The sequence below is a fragment of the Neofelis nebulosa genome, chromosome 8 (genome assembly GCF_028018385.1).
Source record: "Neofelis nebulosa isolate mNeoNeb1 chromosome 8, mNeoNeb1.pri, whole genome shotgun sequence".
Taxonomy (NCBI): Eukaryota; Metazoa; Chordata; class Mammalia; order Carnivora; family Felidae; genus Neofelis; species Neofelis nebulosa.
In genome coordinates, this window is record NC_080789.1 from 72,848,216 (window position 1) to 72,868,555 (window position 20,340).

The 20,340-nt window shown below is 35.4% G+C and overlaps 1 protein-coding gene across 3 annotated transcripts in view; it reads left to right on the forward strand.

The window, feature by feature from the left end:
* Window positions 1-20,340, forward strand: part of GXYLT1 (glucoside xylosyltransferase 1) — a 47,444-nt gene that overhangs the window by 21,626 nt on the left and 5,478 nt on the right. For all 3 annotated transcript variants that reach the window (XM_058743094.1, XM_058743092.1, XM_058743093.1), the window contains 4 exons: window positions 1,391-1,516; window positions 5,229-5,480; window positions 12,263-12,386; window positions 12,697-12,869. In XM_058743094.1, the coding sequence (XP_058599077.1) occupies window positions 1,391-1,516; window positions 5,229-5,480; window positions 12,263-12,386; window positions 12,697-12,869 (675 nt within the window). The remainder of the gene's footprint in view (window positions 1-1,390; window positions 1,517-5,228; window positions 5,481-12,262; window positions 12,387-12,696; window positions 12,870-20,340) is intronic.

Genomic DNA, 20,340 nt, shown 5'->3' on the forward strand with positions numbered 1-20,340 from the left:
ACTGTAGAGGTGAATATTCAATGTCACATTATAATAGAATGTTGTTGTATTCCTTCATTGAACAACAATATTTATTCAGTAACTAACTGCCCCCCTAGAGTGGGGCGGCCACTCCATCTAAGAATCCAGATGTAGGTGTAAGAGGAAGGTTTGTTTTTGAAAAGGAGGTTACTTCAAGTCCTTTGCAAAGCATGGAGGTTTTATTTCACCGGCTTTAGCTCCAAGATGATTTGACTGAAAAGTTCTGTGATTTAACTGTATTCCCATGTTTGGCTTGGGAGTATCTCAAACAGTGTGCACAGGATTTTATTTCTGTTTTGAAGGGAGGGAGCTCTTGATTGACAATATAGAGGGAAGCGGCTTTTTGTTCTGATAAGAAAGTTCTTTATTTTGGTTTTATATTAGTTACAATCAGTGGCTATATTGGCAGAAAACTTTAACAGTGGCTTAAACAAGACAGAAGTTTTTTTTCTTTCTCACATATAAGTCGACAGTCTGTGGTATATGGTAACTCCATGTCTTCCGGGACTCGCTTCTGTCTTGTGGCTGAGCCATTTTGACATAAGGCTTCTACCTTATGGTCCCAGATGGCTACTCCAGCTTTGGCCCTCACACTCATATTTTAACCAACACAAGGGAGAAAGGAGTGAAGAAGGCCAATCCCTTCGTACCCTCTTAGAATACTTTTCAGAAGTTGCATATGACATTCTTGCCAGTGTCTCATTGGTCTGAACTTAGTCATGTAACTATATTGTTACAGTTGTTTGTGAGGGTTAAAAGTATACTCTTTAGTCAGGGCAACCATATAACCTTAACAACAAAAAAATTATAACTGTACAAGAAAAGTAGAACAGATAGATATGAGTAAAGAACATATAAGAGAAAGAAAAGTCACCTGAAATGTCACCACCTTGTGTTCTGAGACAGTGGTAAAGATGATGATAATCATCTGAACCACCGAGGCACCTCGGACAGATATTTTCTAACCAGTTCATATTGGTCTGACTTTGAGTGTAAATATTTCCTATTATACATACTTGGGTGTAAAATTAGTGCTTAATTTTTTTGAGTTTAATTTGTTTAGTGATTGATGGGATTTATATGTCAGATGAGGCAGATGAACAACTTGCAAGGCTTTCAGCTTTCTGATTTTGTGGTTGTTATAACTTTCATTGTGCCTCTGATCTAGAATGTTACTAGGATTTTAATACTGTGAATAAAACAAATGGTGGAAAAGAAGAATCTGACTTTCTCTGAACTGTGTACAGGATTAACATATAATACCTTAATTTTTAGCTTTTCAAAATAATCTGTTGGTTTATGATTTTGCAGAGAAAATTGAAAGTGAAACAATCTAACCTGAGTTCTTATTTTTTTATATATTTCTTAGCTTGAGAGCTGGTCATTTCTGCAGACATTTAATTATTCATTATACCCAATAACTTTTCCAAGTGAGAATGCAGTGGAATGGAAAAAGCTGTTTAAACCGTGTGCTTCCCAGAGATTGTTCTTGCCAGTAAGTTTTTTCTCCGGTGTTTTGTTTTTCCTTCTAATTTTGCCTTTACAAACATGAGTTAATGAAGAGTTACATAGAAGTCAGTTAAAAAAACACAAACACATGTAGATTTTCCCTTTTTACATTAGGAAAAAAACTTCCTGTAGAATAAATAAAAGCTACAAAGAAAACATCTGTTAAAAATGAAAAATGTAAGTAATTTCTGTTGAAATACTGTTTCTTACATTTTAATTTATTCAGGGGCTGTAGACTGTTTTTTTTTAAGAAGGAAGGGAGGTCATCAGATCTCAATGGAGCCAGGCCTGTTGCAGACATGCACGGACAGTCTCCCCTTCTAGTTGCCCACTGCATTTATAATTTGGGAAGTGAAGTAGATTGCATCATTAAATAGCCATTTCTTTCTTATACCAAGCCACATTACTCTTTCCTGATTATATTTTAATGCAGTTGGCAAGGTGTGTTTTTTTTTTTTTAATTATTTACAGTTTCTTTATTTTGAGAGAGAGCAAGTGTGCACAAGGGAGAGTGGGGAAGGGGCAGAGAGAGGATCCCAAGCAGGCTGCATTGACAGTGTGGGTGGAACCCATCAACCATGAGATCATGACCTGAGCCAATACCAAGAGTCAGACGCTTAACCAGCTGAGCTACCCAGGCACCCCGACACAGACACAAATTTAAGGCATGTAAACTCAAGGGAAATGGGAACCATTTATTCAGTGGAGCAATTCTTTGGTGTTATTCTCTGGTGATAAACCCTGATCATTTTTTTAAATGTAAAAATATTCAGAAGCAAGATTACCTCTTTCTTTTGAGTTGATTTCATCCACAGTTTTAAAATTCACAGTAGTTGTTAGGACCATTATAATGTTTAAAATACTTATGGTAGTAGAATATTGAACTTAAGAAGCTGACAAAATCCTGGAAAGTGATTGAATTATGGGGGAGGAAACTTTAGTTATTTGTTATTCTTAAGTGGAGTAAGGCAATTCTTAGTATACTAGGAATATAATTTACCAAATCCAAGTCATCAGTAAGATTTAAAGTTATAATTTTGAGCAGAGTCTGCCTAACCAGTAACTTTGTTGCTGTGCATAAAAAATTCAGATCCTAGGATCTTCCTCAGTCTCTGCTTCCATTATAAGAAGCACACAAATAAGGGATTAGATAGGGAAAAAGCCCGAGAAGTTTTAGATATTTCTTGTAGATTTTAGAAGTTCATGGGGTACCTGGGTGATATAGTCAATTAAATGTCTGACTCTTTGCTTTGGTTCAGGTTGTGATCTCATAGTTAGTGAGTTTGAGCCCCACATCCGGCTCTGTGCTGACAGTGTGGAGCCTGCCTAGGATTCTCTCTCTGTTCTCTCTCTGTCCTCCCCCTCCCCCTGCAAGTAAGTAAAGTATAAAAATAAAAAAGTTTAAGACAGAATTTTAATGTGGAATCATTTTAGTATCACATTCATTTAGTTAATAAATTGAGTGCTTGTTTTCTGCCAAGAGTCTGTACAGAAGTGTTGGGTATATAGGAATGAATGGAACAGACTTGTTTTCCTAGAGCTTATTGTCCAATGTGGGAGGCAGGGGCTAAACAAATACAATATGGCATTAAATAAATATGTTACTGAAAAAATAGTATGTGATGATAGAAGCCTAATATTATAACCATTTCTCTTCAATTTTGTTCTGCATTATTAACAAGTTAAATTGTTAATGTTGTGATATGAAATTTGCCAGATCATTTAGTGTTGTAATCTGGTTAAATTCCTAAATGGAATTTGAAACAGTAAATATATTTGAAACCTGTCAAATTGTCCTCATATTTCACTGTTACTTCTGCATCTTTTTAACTAGATTTAAGTAAATTGATGCTTTATTTTTCTAAGTTATAATTTTTTTCATGGAGTTTCTCTTCGTTTGATATAGATTGATGAAAACAACTAATGTAAGCTCTTCCAACTCCTATTATTTAACCTTACGTCTGATCTCCAGTTAACAGTGGCTCTCAACAGTGATCAGTGTCTTCCAAGTCTGCTAACAATATAATAATTTGTAAACACACTTTGTTTCATGGTACAGAAGCAACATGTTGATATAAAAACAATTTCCTTCACTTTTCTGCATCCCAAAGAGAGACAGACATACAGACATATACATACATACCCTGTAATTGGGATCTGTGAACAAGTGAATCTTCCCTACTCAGGCTCTGTAGTCAAACCATCAGATTTTTTACCACCTTGATATTAAATCAAGGAGAGAATGGGCTGATTGCAGCCTGGTAAGCTGCTCATTAAGGTGATGACTCAACCTTAGCAGCAGGAGGAGATAACAACTTTGAAAAGGAGCAGAACGAGGATCAAACTCTTACTCTCTTTATATTCTTTTCTTTTTTTTTAATTTTTAAAGTTTATTTATTTTGAGAGAGAGAGAGTGCAAGTGGGGGAGGGACAGAGAGAGAGAGAGAGAGAGAGAGAGAGAGAGAGAATACCAAGCAGGCTCCATGGTGTCAGCATACAGCCTGATAAGAGACTCAAACCCACAAACTGCAAAATCCTGACCTGAGCTGAAATCCAGAATCAGATAATGGCTTAACCAACTGAGCCACCAAAAGATTTAAGTTAATGTAATAATTGAGTTGTACTAATATGCTGATGTATGCAATAAATTTAAATTTGTGAGAGTTGGATTCTAAACCTCTTGGGTAAGGCAGAAATAAAGTATTTTCCTTGAAAAATCCCTGTAGAAAACATATTTAACATCTCTCAGAAAATAACAACGTAGCTAGTCTTTCTTTCAGGACAAGTTTTGTCTTCACCCTTGCTAAGTACATGCACATTTACTTTGATTTGTTGGAGATAGTTTGTAGCAGGATTCTCGCACAGAGTCGTGCACAGAGGCTTTTCTTTCCAGGAAGCAACTTTATTCATGCCGGCACTGCTCAGTTGGGTTCATGCCCAAAGAACTGAGCCCAAATGCCACGTGGGGTAGTTTTTAAATGTATTTTCTACTTCTTTGTCTCCCATATATGGTAACACACACAACCATGCAGTCCAATTAAGTGATCTCATGTTACAAGGTCATGAAGGATGTTGTCATGTACACATATAGTCAGGTTACCTTCAGTTTTTTGTTTTTTTTTTTTTCTTTCTTTCCTTAGGTAGGTAGGGGACCCTACCACAAGTTAAGCACAAAAACAAAACAGTGTGGACTCCAGAACTAGGTGGTTTGGGTTCATCATTTTCTAGTTGAGACCAAAATGATATATACATACCAGCCATTAGTGTTATAGACCGAGAGAACATGTTGAGAAGATCTTTGTTTGTATTGATTTATTTCTGTATTTATCTCAGGAAATTAAGATTCAAGATGTAAGTCAGCTAAGTTAATGTTATTTTCCATCATGAAAAGAATTTCCTCCCAAATCTTTATTTTTCCAATTGTTAGTACAGTATTTATTTTTTTGTTCTGATTTGTTTTTGTAGCTTTTTTCTCTAAAAGTTAATATAAAGATTAGCACAGTGCATATATATATATATATATATATATATATATATATATATATATATATGCTATTGTAAAAATGACACAGGAAAAATGTCTTAAAAATTAATGTAAATTAGTTTATCTCATAGGTGTTTTTTTACAGTTAAAGCTTCTCTTATTTTATATTAAATAAATAGAAATATAATTATTGTTTCATATTCTCTTCTTATAGTTAATCCTGAAAGAAGTTGATTCACTCTTGTACGTGGACACGGATATCCTTTTTTTACGGCCAGTTGATGATATTTGGTCTTTACTAAAGAAATTTAATTCCACACAAATTGCTGCAATGGCACCAGAACATGAAGAGCCTCGAATAGGATGGTATAATCGCTTTGCCAGACACCCATACTATGGAAAAACTGGAGTAAACTCTGGAGTTATGTTGATGAATATGACTAGAATGAGAAGGAAGTATTTCAAGGTAAGTCACTGATACAGGTGCTTGGTTGAAATTTCTTTGTTTCCCCCCACACAGTTTTTGGTTTCCAATTTAATTTTGTTTTATTAAAAAGTAGATTAAACTATTCAGAAATTTTCCATTTATTTAGAATAATTGAAGAAGAGAGTTCATACTATTCTGTCTGTTGGAGGATTGTGGTAGATCAAGCCAGATGTCATTACAATGAAGTAAAATAACATTACACTAAGTAGTGAATTTCATCTTCCTAGATTGTTATTCCAGGTAGTAGTTGTCATTTCATAGTTGTGCAGCTGTAGAACATCTTGGGGGAACACAGAGATGTGGTTAAGAGCTTAAGACTCTGTAGCTTGTTTGCTTGGTTCAAACCTCTGGGACCTTGAGTAAATTTTTAATGTCTCTGGGCTTTAGTTTTCTCGTCTGTGAAATAAAGATGGCAGATAACATTACCTATATCATAGGCTTTTGTGAGGATTGAGTTAGAATGGTGGCTAACACATAGTAAATGTGAGCTGTTTGGGAGCTATTGGAAGTTAACTTTAAAAAAAATTCTTGCAAGTTTCTTACCTCTCAGATTTTGGGTCAGTGGAAGAATCAGGCTATTTAGTTTCTCTGTGCATTGTAAATACATGAGTATGTTGTATTTACCAATTTTATGTTGATGAGTTTTATGTCATTGTAGTTTGTGGGCTCTGGAGTCAAACTCTGTATATTTAACTTTGCCACCTGTGCACTTGTTTAACCATTAGCCGGTTAATTTTCAAATGTTAATTCTCTTAACTGAAAAGTAGATAATAATTGGACTTGTGTAGGTTGTCAGTTTAAAGGAGATCCATTTAAAATGCTTAGTGCATCTCTTCAACAAATGGTGTTGGGAAGACTGGACAACTACATGCAAAAGAATGAAACTGGACTACTTTCTCACACCATACACAAAATAAACTAAAAAAGGATTAACGACCTAAATGTGAGACCTGAAGTCATAAAAATCCTAGAAGAGAGCATAGGCAGTGATTTCTCTAACATCAGCTGTAGCAACATTTTTCTAGATATGTCTCCTGGGGCAAGGGAGACAAAAGCAAAAGTAAATTATTGGTACTACATCAAAATAAAAACCTGCATAGCAAAGGAAACCATCAACAAAACAAAAGACAACCTACTGAATGGGAGAACATATTTGCAAGTGACCAATCTGATAAAGGGTTAGTATGTAAAATATATAAAGAACTTCTATAATTCAACACCCAAAAAATAAATAATCCAGTTAAAAAATGGGCAGAAGAGAAGAACAGACATTTCTCCAAAGAAGACATCCAGATGGCCAACAGACATGAATGGATACTCAACATCCTTCATTAATAGGGAAATACATATCAAAACTACAATGAAATACCCCCTCAAACCTGTCAGAATGGCTACAGTAAAAAAACACAAGAAACAACGGATGTTGGCAAGGATCTGGAGAAAAGGAACCCTTGGCCACTGTTGGTAGGAATGCAAACTGGTACAGCCACTACAGAAATCAGTATGGAGGTTCCTCAAAAAATTTAAAATAAAAATGCCATATGATCCAGTAATTCCACTACTGGGTATTTTCCCAAAGAATAAAAAAACACTAATTCAAAAAGATATACACATCCCTACGTTTATACAGCATTATTTAGAATAGCCATAAAATTATGGAAGCAAGCAACCCAAGTGTCCCATCGATCAATAAATGGATAAAGAAGAGGTGATATATACATACAATGGAATATTAGTCACAAAAAGGAATGGAAGCTTGCCATTTGCAGCAACATGGGTGGATCTAGAGAGTTTAGTGCTGAATGAAATCAGTCAGAGAAAGACAAACACCGTATGATCTCTCATGGAATTTAAGAAACAAAACAAATGAACAAAAAGAGAGAGAGAAAAACCAAGAAATAGACTCTTGATTATAGAGAACAAACTGATGGTTACCAAAGGGGAGGAAGGTGGACGGATGGATGAAATAGGTGATGGTGATTAAAAGAGTACACGTATTATGATGAGCTCTGAGTAATGTATAGAATTGTTGAGTCACTATGTTGTATATACCTGAAACGAACCTAACATTGTATGTTAATTATACTGGAATGAAAATAAAAAATAAAAAGAAAATGCTTAGTGCAGAGCATGGCACATAGTAAGCACCTAAATGTTAGCTACAAGCAGTGACTTCTGAAACACCCAGATAGACTTCTTGTTTATCCCTTTATATCTAGTTAGGGCTATGTTAAACATTAAAGTCTATTATGTCTTTTATGATATGAGGATATATGTGTGTATATTTGTCAGATATTTTTCTTATGCCTCCTGGTGAACTGGAATTAATACCATTATTTATTACTGCATTTGTGTGTCTCATTTAAATCTTGGCCCCATTTAGAGTTGTTTCCTCGATTTATCTTTGATACAGGCAACATTGCTGCTTGCAGCATCGCCCATGCCTTGACATTTGAGTCTTAGGACCATTTGTACCCATCATCCTTATTTTCTGTAGATGTAGTAAACCTGGTTTTGTTTGTTTGTTTTGTTTTGTTTTGTTTTTTAGCTTCCCTGTTTTCTGAACCTTTCTGAAATCTTGATTCTTTTCAGTTTTGTCTCCTACAATTGAATGCATTAATGAGGCTAGTGTAACCTATGCTCTTGCTTAACAGTGAACATTTCTTCAAGTACCCAATTTGTTGATATAGCTTGAGTTTTAAAATCTCATGAACCATAGGTTTTACTAAATAAAACAGGCATAATACCATGAGGTCTTCCTTTTTGGATTGTTAGCCTATGCACAGTAATATTACACCAGAAGATGGTGCTGTAAGATTACCTGCTAAGGAATAATATGACTTCTCAGTAACTCTTCATTCAAAATTCATAGAATTATGAGAAGTTTACTGTTGCAAAGAACCGTAGAGATAATTTAGTGTAACACCATTATTTATTGTCTCAAACGTTTCAAAGTTACAACTATCTAGTTCAAATCTATGATTATCTTTTACTTACTTAAATGTCACTCTTAAATACTTTAGCAGTTTCTCCCCTTCTTTTTGTCGTGGTATGTTCTAAAACCAACTAGAGATGTAGGTATGGGAGTTGAAATCATTTCAAGACTTTTAAACTTGTGTTTTCATCTGTGCATTATAGACTTACTAATGAAGGCTATGAGAGGCATGATTATACATTAATTCAGCAGGTGCAATTTACTTCACATCTACTGTCCTTGTTTTCCAAACCTGTTCTTGCCCTGTGGGAACAATGGAGGTTTGCTTTTTTTTCAGATGTTACTATATTTATGATTGCTGAGAGGTTTCTATAAAATTTATTAATTTTTGATTCCTTTTTTCATATGTCTGTCTTTGTTTTTCCTGATTGTTTTCCAGACTATATCTGTAGCAAACATTGCCTTGTTTTTTCCTACTGATTCTACAGTTTCTGGATCTAGTGATATAACTGATTACTTGTCGTAACTTTCTAAACTGTTTTGTACACATCTGTGAATGTTGCCCTATGGTTCTTATTGGATGAAAAGCTGTAAGACTACCCATTTAAGATAATGACCATACTTTAAATTCTTAATTTGCTTTGCTGTCACACAGTTCCTACAATTCATGACTGTTCATTTCCACCCTGATGCATTATAGTTATGTATTAAAAATTCAAATAAAACTTCTACTTTTTTGTTGTTTCTCATTATGCATGGTACACAATGATACAGTTGTGGTTAAGCTGTTGCTTTGTATTTTGTTATGATTATATTTGCAGTCTTGAATCCCTGTTAGGATACTTCTTAACCTTTTTCTATTGGGAAAAAACAAAGAATATAAATAAGGCCTCTTTAAAAAAAATTTTTTTTAATGTTTATTTTTAGAGAGAGAGAGAAAGCACAAGTAGGGAAGGGACAGAGAGAAGGGGAGACACAGAATCTGAAATGGGCTCCAGGCTCTGAGCTGTCAGCACAGAGCCTGACACGAGGCTTGAACTCATGAACTGAGAGATCATGACCTGAGCCGAAGTTGGACACAACTGACTGAGCCACCCAGGTGCCCCTAAAAAATTTATGTTTTTAATTTTATTTAATTGTATGTAGAATAAAAAGAAAAGTCCCATCCTTTACATACCTCTATTCCCAGTTTCATTTCTTTGCCCAAATGACGTCATAAACTTTGTTTTGTATTTTTCAGACCCATTAAAAATGTGTTTTGAAACAGATAAACATGTACATGAGCACTTACCTATAAAATCCTCTTACAGGGACAGCTAGGTGGCTCAAGTCTGTTAAGCATCCAACTCTTGATTTTGGTTCAGGTCATGATCTCATAGTTCGTGGGATAGAGCCCCACATCAAGCTGTGCGCTGACAACTTGCAGCTTGCTTGGAATTCTGTCTCCTTCTCTCTCTCTCTCTGCCCCTGCCCTGCTCTCTCATACTCTCTCTCTCAAAATAAATAAATAAGCTAAATAAAATAAATTCCTCTTATATATCTTCAGTTTGCCTTTTTCACTCAATAAATATATAATTGATTTTTATATCAGTACATATGTGTTTGAGATTGCAGAGAATGGATGATTTGGTTTTATTTTTTTTGTGTACTAGTATGAGCATGTAGTTATATGACTGAAAAGTACTTCCTATTTTAACTTACACTTTCCTAGTCAACTATACTACCAGTGTGGAAAATTACGTGTTCATTTAATTTTTGGCCATTTCTGTTTCCTCCTTTGGGAATGGCTCTTTGTCCATACCCCTTGACCATTTCTCTATTTTTAAAACAGTTTCTATTAACTTGAACTTCTTTTATATGTAATTCCTCTTTTCTAAACTAATTTTGTATAGTTTTTCATTAGTTGTTTTGGATATTCTAGGTTATATAATTAGCATATAATAGTGTTATTTTTACATGGTTTTTATATATTTTTATCAAATATTTTTATTGAACTTTTCCTTAAAGTTATTTTCCTTTTTTTTCCTGAAGACTTCACTAGACCTTGTAATTTTATCTTTCATTGATTTTTTTTTCTTTGAATAGGCATATTTCTTTTTTAAAAAAATATTTTTAAAATTTATTTTTGAGAGAGAGAGGCAGAGAGAGACAGTGCGAGTGGGGGAGGGGCAGAGAGAGAGAGACAGAATCCAAAGCAGGCTCCAGACTCTGAGCTGTCAGCACAGAGCCCAATGTGGGGCTCAAACTCACGAACCGTGAGATCATGACCTGAGCCGAAGTCAGATTCTCAACTGACTGAGCCACCCAGGTGCCCCTGAATAGGTGTATTTCTTTATATATTTATATTTATGTATTTGAATGCACAGAATCCAATGAAGATTTGAAAATGGCATGGTACAAGGGGTTCACCAGCCCTGTGTGTTGAATGTGTTGCTAGTCATTGTCCTTTTATAATTCAGATTTCCCTTTTCTTACCCTAAGAACATTTAGTTAACATGCTAAATGACTTACTTCAGAGTCGTTCTTTCAACAAAGTATTTTCTTATTATTTCCTTAAATAAAACTTCTTTCAGTCATTGTTTTGGGGAATTCCTGATTATTTTATAATTACTGTGTTTACTGTGTTGAGAGACTTGGCACGAGGGTAATATGACTATAGCAGATAATATTTAGTTTAAATATGTGACTTTTCCCCAGAAACTCTGGCTTTTCTTTCTCTTTCTTAAGGAATAGATTGTTACACCCCCATTGTGTTTATTATATATCCTAGAATAGCTTATAACAATGCCATTCAAACTGTGTATGGAGGATCAATTTTGTATTTTAAATTTAGTTTTTCATGAGCCAATATGTTTGTAAAAATGATGTATATAAGTTACTAGAAAAATGTTTTTTACATTTTTGTGTGTGTGACTAGAAACATGTTAGATTAAATATAAAATTATTCTCTTGAATTGCTATAAATGTTTCTAAATGTTACTCTTAATTTCTGTACTTAATATTGTGAAGGACATAAAAAATTCACTGTTCTACACACTGTAAATTGCACTTTGAGGAATACTGGTTTAAGTCTGGAGAGTTTAAAAGAAGGAAATGAGTTGAAAAGGCTCAGTATTCAGCTCCACCGCTTGTCACCCACATTCACAAGATCCAGAGCCCTCTTTGAACTCTTTTGTTTCCTTGGGTATTTGACTTTCTGCTTTAAAATAATGAGCTTATGAGCAACTTTATAGAGACTGAAAAGGCAAATGATAAAATTCACTACCTGTTTTTGATTTATCAGTTTCAAGTGGATTTCTTTGAAATGTCAATTATAAAAAATTAGCAAATCAGTCTAAGAATGATAGTGATCACGGTAACAGTAATAGCTAACATTAAGTATGTACTATGTGCCAGGTACTTTTTATTTACACATTAGATAAAAAGTTCCAAGTACCTTATACATTAACAGGTTGAACCCCAAAAAGCTCTGTGACATAGACATAGGTGATATCTAGACATATGATACAAGTACTAAAACTATCTGCATTTTAAGGTAAGGTCATAGTCATAGTACTTTACACTGTCACCTACTTTCTCTTTCCTACTCTTTCCTGACTTTTATTAGTTTTGTGACTTCTACATGCAGCTTCAGATGTCTTCTTTTGTTATCTTCCCTGCTCCCTACTCACATTTAGGTTTACATTGGAGTCACTTGGTTTTATAAGAAAAGAAGTTTGCATTTCTCCGTGCTGCTCTGTAATGCTAAGGGAAGAATGGGGAACTGTCCTTGTGCTGCCATTTGAAACATGGAAGCCTGAGCATTTCTTGATGTATTTCCCCACAGAATGACATGACAGCTGTACGGCTGCGATGGGGAGATATACTTATGCCACTGCTTAAAAAATACAAACTGAATATCACATGGGGGGATCAAGATCTGTTGAATATCATCTTTTTTCATAATCCAGGTAATCATTTAAATTTCTTTTATTCTTTGCATTTGTAAAAAATCAGGTAATATGTAGTCAAAAATGAAGAAATGCATTTATTTGTCTTTGGCTTATATTAATGGATATCACTATGTTTAAGACAGAGTAAAATGTTTATTTTTAAACTTTTCTTCATGTTGTTTTTGTAGGAAGGGATCTAAATGCCAGATGTATTTTGCACTATTTTAAATTTCCTGTAAGAGCAGTATTTTTAAACTAAAATTTTTGCAGAATGTTCATTCGTGGAATTAGAGTTATTTGCTTTATTGTTTTATTTTTCTTCACATAGAAAGCCTTTTTGTTTTTCCATGTCAATGGAATTATCGACCAGATCATTGTATATATGGAAGCAATTGCCAGGGAGCAGAAGAAGAAGGAATCTTTATTCTTCATGGGAACAGAGGTGTTTACCATGATGATAAACAGCCGGCATTTAGAGCTATTTATGAAGCATTGAGAAATGTAAGAATGTGTTCTTTTATTTTTTGAACTTTCTATGTTGAAATTCTTATAAACTTAGAGAATATGCAAGAATATACAAAAAATGTCCATATCCTTTACTAATGTTCATTAATTACTGACATTTTACATCATTTGCTTTATCATTGGTTCTCTTTCTATATAGACATGTTTTTTTCTGAACCATTTGAATATAAGTTGCACACATAATGCTCTTCTATTCCTTAAAGACTTGAGTGTGTTTTCACTAAGAACAGGGACATTCTCTTATTAACCACAGTGTAGGTACCAAACTCAGGAAATTTAATATTGATATATTATTTTCATGTGTCTTTACTTTCTTGATGTAGAACAGTTTCTCAGGTTTTCTTTGTCTTTTATGACATTGACATTTTTGGAGAGTAGAGCCTCTTTACCTCCTTCCGTATTAGACTGTTCTTTATATTGGCTTGTCTGATGTTTCCTTATGATGAGGTTTAGGGTATGTCCTCCAGGGCAAAACACTATGTAAATGATGTGTCCTTCTCAGGGTATCACGTTCACAGTCACCTTTGTGTGCCTGCCCTTCATTGGTGATGCTGGTTTTAATCACTCACTCAAAATGTCGTTCACTTTCTCCATTGTGTAGGTTTTTTTCCCTCTTATGGAAATACCCTGCTTCTCATCAAAATTTCTAAACTGTATATAGCATCCATTGTTGGTTCTTGTTCAAACCAGTCTTTACTGTGGGAGTCGCAAATTGATGATTATCCAGCCCTAGCTGTCCTTCTGCATACAACTTTGGCACTCTAGCATTCTCCTGTAAAGTAGAGCCATCCCCTTTTATCAATTTATTGATCTGTACATTAACAGTAAGAAGTCATTGATAGGGTTTTTTTTTTTTTAATGATTTATAATGCAGTATTTCCTTTTATTATGTTGATGCCTAAGTTGTTTCCAGTTTGGTCATTGGGAGTCCCTTTTGGTAAACTTGTGTGCTCATCTGACATATTCCCATCATTGTTTTGAGTACCACTTCATTATTATTTTTTTTAATGCTTATTTTTGATAGAGAGAGAGAGCATGAATGGGGGATGGAAAGAGAGAGAGGGAGACACAGAATCTGAAGCAGGCTCCAGGTTCTGAGCTGTCAGCACAGAGCCTGACGGAGGACTCAAACCCACGAATCATAAGATCATGACCTGAGCCAAAGTCAGATGTTTAACCGACTGGGCATCCAGGCACCCCTCTTTATTATTTTTTCAACAAAATATGCTAGGCTCAACTTGTTTTACCTTCCCTGTCTTAACCCTGAAAATAGCTATCTGTCAAAGGAGCTCTGGTTTCTTTCAGAGGGCTCTGGGTGCTAGGCATGCTTATTGCCACAAGGGTGTCTTTGCTTCTGAGCCACTATCTTTGCCACTGAGCTCTTTCAGTGACAGAGAGAGGAAAATTAAATACACACATATATGCATTCAGTGTATATGATATACAATCATGTACCCACACTGATGCCTCCACTGTTGCCCCAAGGCTCTTCCTGCTTTCTACTCTGTTTTCATGTTTTAGCTCCTTCCACAGTTAGAATCCTGCCTTTTGACATAAAGCACTTCCTATCTGCTTAATCTTACAATACATTTAAAATAATTTTAGAAATGCTGTATTCTTTGGTAAAAACCAACCTACTAAGAAGAGTTAAGGATTTGTTCTCATTATGTACCACTTTCCCCCCATACCCCCATGAGGGCATGTACTCAATACTTGGATTAGTTTTTTTTCCTACCTTTCAGTGTGGTTATTTTATTCATTTGAAATACAGTTGGGTTTATTTGCTTCGATATGCTTTCAGTTTTAAGTTTTTTTCCTCCTTTATTGATTCGACTTTATTTTTTTATTTTTATTTTTTTTAAGATTTTATTTTTAAGTAATCTCCACACCCAGTGTGGGGAGTTAATCACAACCCCAAGATCAAGAGTTGCATGTCTACTGACTGACACAGCCAGATGCTCCTACTGAATCAACTTTAATTCGATATGCTAAATGTTAATAAAAGTCAAAACTATATAAAGGTTTACTCAGAAGTATCACTTTTCCCCCTCCCCTTCCACCCCAAGCCCCCAAACCCATAAATTACCCGTTTCATTGTTTTCTGATTTGTCCTTCCTGTATATATGAGCAGATACATGTATATTTTGTAATACCCCTTTTCTTTTTTTTTTGTAATCCCCCTTTTCTTACACAAAATATAAGCATACTGTTTATATTACTTGCTCTTTGTTTTTTTCACTTAAAAGTCTAAAAATTCATGCATTAATAAATCTCTTCCTCTTTTTAAAAAATTTTATCTTAATTCCAGTATAGTTAACATGCAGTGTTATGTTAGTTTCAGGTGTACAATATAGTGACTAGATAATTCTATATATCCACCACTCAGTGATCATCACAAGTGCACTCCTTAATGCCCATCACCTGTTTCACCCATCCCCCCCCACCCATTTATCTTTTTTTTTTTTTTAAAGACTGTATCCTATTTCAGAGTTTTGTGTATATACCAGCGTTTATTCAAGCAGTCTCTTACATTTGAACATTTTCGTAGTTTCCAACATACTGAATTCTGAATAATGCAGCAGTGCATAACCTTGCCGTATATATGTTTGTATTGATGGGAGATGTATCTTCAGGGTAAGTTCCTGCAAGTGGCATTAAGGATTGAAGATACTGCCTATTTCCCCTACAGAAGGATTATTTGAATTCCTGCCCACATTTTATGAGGAGGCCTATTTCCCAACAGCCTCATCAGTAGAGTGTGTTTTCAAGCCTTCAAAATTTTGCCATTTTGATGAGTGAGAAATGGAATCTTAGTTTAGTTTTAATTTCTTTTATGAGTGAGGTCAGCATCGTTTTATATATGTAAGGGCCATTTTCATATCTTTTCTTTGGTGAATTTTCTTTCAGGTCTCTTTTACCTATTCTATAGGTTTTTAAAAATAATTATATTGAGGGACACCTGGGTGGCTCTGTTGGTTAAGTGTCCGACTCTCAGGTCATGATCTCATGGTTCGTGGGTTTCAGCCCTGTGTTGGGCTCTGTGCTGACAGCTCAGAGTCTAGAGCTGCTTTGGATTCTGTGTCTCCCTCTCTCTGCCCCTCCCCAACTTGTGCTCTCTTTCTCTCTCAAAAATAAATAAACGTTAAAAAAATAAATAATTTTCTAGACACATAGTTTATATATACAAGGTTCACTCATTTAAAGTGCATAATTCACGGCTCCTGGGTGGCTCAGTCCCTTAAGCTTATGACTTTGGCTCAGGTCATGATCTTGCAGTTCATGAGTTCAAGACACCTTGGACTCTGGGCTGACAGCTCAGAGCCTGGAGCCTGCTTCGGATTCTGTGTCTTCCTCTCCCTCTGCCCTGCCACCCCCCACCTCCCTGCTTGCACTCTTTCTCTCTCTCCCTCAAAATTAAATAAACATTAAAAATTAAAAAATAAAGTGCATAATTCAGTAATTTTTAGCATATTTACAGAGTTGTGCAACCATTACCATGAGGGAATTTTGGTGTTTGCTTCCCCCCTCCTTTCCTGCCAATTGTTGCAAGTTCTTTGTATTTGAGGGACATTAGTCCTTTATCTGTGATATCTGCTGGAAATATTTTCTGCCAGTTCTACTTTGTTTATAGCATTTTTTGCCATTAAAAATTTTTTTTAATTTTATGTAATCAAGTTTTTAAAAGCTTTAAGAAAAATTCGTAATTAGAAAGGCTTTTAATTCTTACACTCAGGTTGTAGAAAAATTCACCTGCATACTGTATCATTTATTACATTTAGTCTTCTGCTCAATTTGGAACTTAATCTTTTGTATTCGGTGAGGTATGGACCTTTTCCCAAATGGCTATCTTGACTGAATACCCGTTTATTTAAGTCTGTCTTTAACCCAAAGATTTGAGATACTGACTTTATTATATACTAAAGTTCTGTTGTAATATCTGGATTTTCTGTTTTGTTACATTGGCCTATTTTTGTACTAATGCAATACTATTTTAATTATAAAGATGTTGTGTTATGTTTTAATATTTGGTAGGGTTACTTCTTCTTCAGAGCCTGTTCTTACTGTTTTCCTAGCTATTGTAGATATCTTTTTCTACAAATATTAACTCATTTTGTATTTTTATTGGTAGTGAGTCCACTTCTTAGGAGCTGCAGACATTTTGATGGTGTTGAGACGTTTGGTTGTTGAGACATCTTAATCAAGAACAAGGGCTATCTTTCCATGTGTGTCTTTCATGAATGTTTAATAGATTTGTTCATATTTTGAACAGATCGTAAGTTTATGCTTCAGTATTTTAATTTCTTTGTTGCCTTTGTAAACGGGATTTCCTCTTTTTTTTTTTTTTTGTTTTTAAACCTCCCCCCCCACCCCCACATGCTGGTGTCTGGGGTTTCCTTTTATTATTATTATTATTATTATTATTATTATTATTTTAATATAATTTATTGTCAAATTAGCTTACATAAACACCCAGTGCTCATCCCAACAGGTGCTCTCCTCAGTGCCCATCACTCATTTTCCTCTTTTAAGCATCTGCTTTATATTGACAATGAAAAAAATTATACTGCCCCTCCCCCACCCTTGCCTTAGATATCTGTTCTTTTTTTCCCCTGTCTTAACAATCCTCTTTTATGTAATTAAGGTGAGTTGACAGGGAGCGATTATACTTTATTTTTTTTATTTTTTTTTTTCAATATATGAAGTTTATTGTCAAATTTGTTTCCATACAACACCCAGTGCTCATCCCAAAAGGTGCCCTCCTCAATACCCATCACCCACCCTCCCCTGCCTCCCACCCCCCATCAATCCTCAGTTTGTTCTCAGTTTTTAAGAGTCTCTTATGCTTTGGCTCTCTTCCACTCTAACCTCTTTTTTTTTTTCCTTCCCCTCCCCCATGGGTTTCTGTTAAGTTTCTCAGGATCCACGTAAGAGTGAAACCATATGGTATCTGTCTTTCTCTGTATGGCTTATTTCACTTAGCATCACACTCTCCAGTTCCATCCATGTTGCTACAAAGAGCCATATTTCATTCTTTCTCATTGCCACGTAGTACTCCATTGTGTATATAAACCACAATTTCTTTATCCATTCATCGGTTGATGGACATTTAGGCTCTTTCCACAATTTGGCTATTGTTGAGAGTCCTGCTATAAACATTGGGGTACAAGTGGCCCTATGCATTAGTACTCCTGTATCCCTTGGGTAAATTCCTAGCAGTGCTATTGCTGGGTCATAGGGTAGGTCTATTTTTAGTTTTTTGAGGAACCTCCACACTGTTTTCCAGAGCGGCTGCACCAATTTGCATTCCCACCAACAGTGCAAGAGGGTTCCCGTTTCTCCACATCCTCTCCAGCATCTGTAGTCTCCTGATTTGTTCATTTTGGCCACTCTGACTGGCGTGAGGTGATATCTGAGTGTGGTTTTGATTTGTATTTCCCTGATGAGGAGTGACATTGAGCATCTTTTCATGTGCCTGTTGGCCATCCAGATGTCTTCTTTAGAGAAGTGTCTATTCATGTTTTCTGCCCATTTCTTCACTGGGTTATTTGTTTTTTGGGTGTGGAGTTTGGTGAGCTCTTTATAGATTTTGGATACTAGCCCTTTGTCCGATATGTCATTTGCAAATATCTTTTCCCATTCCGTTGGTTGCCTTTTAGTTTTGTTGGTTGTTTCCTTTGCTGTGCAGAAGCTTTTTATCTTCATAAGGTCCCAGTAGTTCAGTTTTGCTTTTAATTCCCTTGCCTTTGGGGATGTGCCAAGTAAGAAATTGCTATGGCTGAGGTCAGAGGTCTTTTCCTGCTTTCTCCTCTAGGGTTTTGATGGTTTCCTGTCTCACATTCAGGTCCTTTATCCATTTTGAGTTTATTTTTGTGAATGGTGTGAGAAAGTGGTCTAGTTTCAACCTTCTGCATGTTGCTGTCCAGTTCTCCCAGCACCATTTGTTAAAGAGACTGTCTTTTTTCCATTGGATGTTCTTTCCTGCTTTGTCAAAGATGAGTTGGCCATACGTTTGTGGGTCTAGTTCTGGGGTTTCTATTCTATTCCATTGGTCTATGTGTCTGTTTTTGTGCCAAGGGAGCGATTATACTTTACATACCCCTAGATGGATGCATGAACCAGGTCTCTGTGAATATGTTGGGGACCAAGACTTGGGGCAAATCCAAATGGATTTATGATTTTGCTTAATGGGCTATGTCTTCACAGTCTATGCAGCTAATTCACTGATACTTTGGGAGAAATACATGTAACCACTTATCCCTCATGCAGATGTACTCTGTTCGACTAGACTGTGCCTAATCTTATGTGGATGTGAAGACAGAACATAAATAGATAATAGTGCTAGTTTGGTTTAAGTGTGGGGGTCAGGAGAAGAGCTGATTGACCCTATTTTCTAGATACTTGTTTTTTTTATTGCTAATAACTGGCCTAGTACATCCTCATTAATAGGAATGAGAATGAAAATACTTAACTATAATCCGTTGTGACCGAGATGGTACTGAAACTGTTAAGAGCTTTTTGCCTTGAAGGGCCAGGGAAGGCCTCACAAGGAGGCATTTGAAGTGGGCCTTGAATGAGTAAGAGTTTTCCAGGAGGGTGGTCTTTCTGGGCAGAGTACTGCTTGACAAAAAGGTTCAGGGGTTTTCTACACAAAAATGCTTTTTTCACAAAAAGTCCACAGAGAGGTCAGGTGTGGAGCTGTTCAGTTGGATGGAGTGCTGGGTTCGCAGTGGCTGGGATGGGGTCAGTGTGCTGGTGCAGGGCCAGGTTTAGTGATGATCTGCAGTGATAAGGAGCTGAAGTTTTTTCCTGGAAATTGGTGTTTCTCAAACGTGGTGGTAGGCGCAGTGCTGAGAGCATTATAGGCTACCATTTTGTGTATTTGCTAAGTTTCTTCTATAAACTTGACAGATAAAGTTTCTGGGTAATCAGTTTATCATGATACAGTGACACCGAAGAATTATAAAATTTAGTGTTGATGTTCATTTTAATGTAGCAGACCTTGTATGCCCTCAGAAATCAATTTTGTATATTAATAATGCTTTATCGTGGGTTGTCAAAAGGTGATAAAAATGAAGAAAAGTACTTTTGGGATTCTGAGACTGCACGATTGAAAAGAAATGCATTCCTATAAAAATAGGATTTCTTTGTTTCCTTTGAGCATTAAGAAAATCTGTTATTGAGGAATTAAATCTCACAAGTTTTATATGATCTTTTCTTTTATCTTTGGTAAATATATACCTTTGAAAAGATGAGTAATGGTTTTAAGGCGATTAATTATGCTTGATTTTTAAAAAATAAATCTTTTAAAATATTTTTAAATACTGAATTAATGATTATTTGTGTTTGTTTTGGATCTGTATTAACTATTGCTATATGTTTCCATTTTTCAATTTAATGAAGTTAATCAGTCTTTTATGGTGCTCTTGCTTAGTGTTTTTATCTTCCC